Below are 3,102 nucleotides of genomic sequence, written 5' to 3'. Positions count from 1 at the left end.
GATCTTTTTTTCCAAGTTATTTTATTTTATTTTCTTTCTTTTACCTTTACCCTCTGTTATCAATATATATTGCAACTTTGATCATTGTGTTTATTATTGATCTTGACACACAAGTCACCTATTTTCCTGAGTATCAAACAATTACACCGTGTTTGTTCCTTCACCTTTCTCTCTCGTGTTTGGCATCATTTTGAACCATATACATGTGTGTGTGTTTGTGTGAGAAAGAATATATATACTCAAATATATGATCAAACACAAATTTTATATTGTTTGAAAGTTTTATTGTTTTGTATTAATATTCTTTGTCATGCAACCATAATATACTACAAAGTATATTAAATGTTGAATCAGAAGAATTGAAATACATTTAAATATTACAAAGTTCAGCTGTGCTTTAAGTATGAAGAATGTAAGCAAATTCTTTCTATGTCTTTGGTATGTATAAAAAAAGAAGAGATATGAGTTTCCTGATGCACCATTTCACAGTTTGTTGATCACTCCTCAGAGAAGATTTTGTTTAGTATGGAGACCAAGTATGTCTTCACATTCATTTTGGCCATTTTGGGGTTTTTTTTTAAAGGTTCCTGGAGTACTGTGTTTTGTTAATGTTTACCACCTAATTTTTTGTTACCAACCCTCAGGAATTCCTTCTCCAGTCATATTTTTCTTGCTGTCGTCGATATATAGGTGTTCTGTTCAAACTTAATATTAACAGTATCAATCTTTCGGCGAAGGTAAAGAATACGTACACCACCCGTTTTCGGCGTAACGAAAACCCTAAACACGGGGTTTACGAATTCTTTACTTTCGCCAATCTTTCCAAATCTGGACGGTCTAATAAAAATTGTGAACGATGTTTTCCCACCTTTAACTTATTTTGTTTTAACGTGAGATGACAGCTAAGGCTAGAAAAAGAGTTAATTTGGAAAGCAATGCTTGTCATCGCCCCCAACCGTGGAAGAGAGTAAAGTGAAGTTAGTATTTTTGAAGAAACATGCATTTTGCTTGCTGAACTTAAGAGTTCCTCAGAAACGCACCGCCAGTGTAGAGAATGGGGTGAGTTTCATCTGCGAATGTATGTTGTTTATCAAGAACTGGGACAATTAGTCAACAGCGGAGCCACATGTGTGAAATCTAATTTTGTCTCCGTTTACACAGTGTTCTTAGTGGTTAATGATGTTTTTTTCTCGGTCACGAGTGGACAGTCATCATAAAATATGTAACTGAGGCAGTATATATGATAAACTGGGAACTAAAGAGAAAGGCTTGGAAGGGATAGAGATTCCCAGAGTGAGGGAGTTGACAGAGATAAAATGAAGACAGTGAACGGGAGTGATGAAAGATTAATTGAGAGATAGAAAAAGAACAAAAGAGAATAAAGGACACATGAATAAACAGAGCTAGAAAGAGAAGGCAGAGAGAAACCATAAGTGGGACAGGACATAGAGGATTGGTTAGATCAATGGAGAGGGAGATTGGATAAGCAGATACTGAACTCTGGTTAGATCAACGGACAAGAGATTAATAGAAATGACGGATTTTATTAAATAGACAAAGACAATGAAGTAGAAGATATAGACAGGGAAAGAAAACAAAAGGATAAAGAGAGGGAGAGATTCCACAAGCAAATGAAGGTGGTTAGAAAGAAAGAGAGATGGAAAGAAAGAAGTAAGTCAGGATAGCAACGGAATAAAAAAGAGATAGAAAAAGGGAGAATTACACAGAGAGTGGGGAGAGAGATTAGACAGATAGAGATATTTACAAAGAAAGGGTGAGAGAAGTAGGGAGAGCGTCAGAGGAATGGAAAGAGAGAAAATTAGACAGGCAAACGGATAAAGAGAGAGACAGACAGCAACAGAGCTGATTAGATTGAAAGAGAAAAGAAGGGTTGCAGCAGAGAAAAAGGAGAGATAGAAAGAGCGAAGATGAGAATGAGAAAGAGGTGGAGAAAAATTAGACAGGCAGACAGATAAAAAGAAAGAGATAGAGGGCTAGCGAGAGAGAAAGAGTTAACAGGGAAAGAGAGTTATAGGACTGATACACAGAGGAGAGAGATTAGATAGGCAGACAGGTAGCAAGAGAGAGAAAGATTAAACAGAGCGTAAGAGAGATTAGATAGGCAGACAGGTAGAAAGAGAGAGTGAGAGAAAGATTAAACAGAGCGTAAGAGAGATTAGATAGGCAGACAGGTAGAAAGAGAGGGGTTAGATAGGCAGACCAAAGAGACTGAGTGAGAGTGGGAGAGGAAGATTTGACAGGCAGGCAGAGAGAATGGGAGAGGGAGGTTAGATGGGGAGACAATAGAAAGAGTGAGAGTAGGAGAAAGACTAGACAGGAAAACAGATAGAGTGAGAGTAGGAGAGGGAGATTCGACTGGCAGGCAGAGAGAATGGGAGAGGGTGGTTAGATGGGGAGACAATAGAAAGAGTGAGAGTAGGAGAGAGGCTAGACAGGATAACAGATAGAGTGAGAGTGGGAGTGAACTGTGTCAGCGAATGTGAGATGAGTGAGAGAGAGAAATGTGACTACTTCCGTTCTTATTTCAGATTGTTTTGGGACGTTTTCCAAAAGAAACAAACATCTAAAGATAGATCCAAGTTGACACTGGACGACAAGACACGGCTGGTGTCTTTTATTATTCACACTACGTAGAATAATATACTACAGGTCACAACACAGTTCTATCTTGGATAGAACTGGTCTTGGAATGAGATGTCTTTTATGCCGGACATCCTTCGTTTTGGTGTTGTTTTAGCATTTTTCACGTCTGCGATCCACTCCCAGGAGCAACATGTGTCTTACAAACCCTATCACACGTTTACCCTTAAATTGGACCTCGATTATGCCCTTCATACACTTAATGACCGATTCCTGTCAGTAACATTGGATTCTGGTCTTTTGAGAGACAAATGGGCTCATTTCGATACCAGGTAAATATATATAAATATTTATGCTTCTCTATGTTTGTTTACATAAGTTGACAAATACACTTATTTACATACACAATTTTCTATGTGAATACATTCACTCCTCCCACTTCTGTTTATCTGAATTTATATAGTCATTTATATATATATATATATAATATATATATATATA

At 37.4% G+C, this 3,102-nt stretch overlaps 1 protein-coding gene across 1 annotated transcript in view; it reads left to right on the top strand.

Annotated features, from left to right (window-relative positions):
* The first annotated feature begins 2,476 nt into the window (after nucleotides 1–2,476).
* Nucleotides 2,477–3,102, top strand: part of LOC106874146 (heparanase) — a 12,298-nt gene continuing 11,672 nt past the window's right edge. Inside the window, exon 1 of the mRNA XM_014921764.2 lies at nucleotides 2,477–2,933. Coding sequence (XP_014777250.1) covers nucleotides 2,716–2,933 — 218 coding nt within the window. The 5' untranslated portion in view covers nucleotides 2,477–2,715. The remainder of the gene's footprint in view (nucleotides 2,934–3,102) is intronic.

The sequence above is a fragment of the Octopus bimaculoides genome, chromosome 22, assembly GCF_001194135.2.
Source record: "Octopus bimaculoides isolate UCB-OBI-ISO-001 chromosome 22, ASM119413v2, whole genome shotgun sequence".
Classification (NCBI taxonomy): domain Eukaryota; kingdom Metazoa; phylum Mollusca; class Cephalopoda; order Octopoda; family Octopodidae; genus Octopus; species Octopus bimaculoides.
The sequence above is the reverse complement of the archived record's forward strand: the minus strand, read 5'-3'. Positions and strand labels throughout refer to the sequence as shown.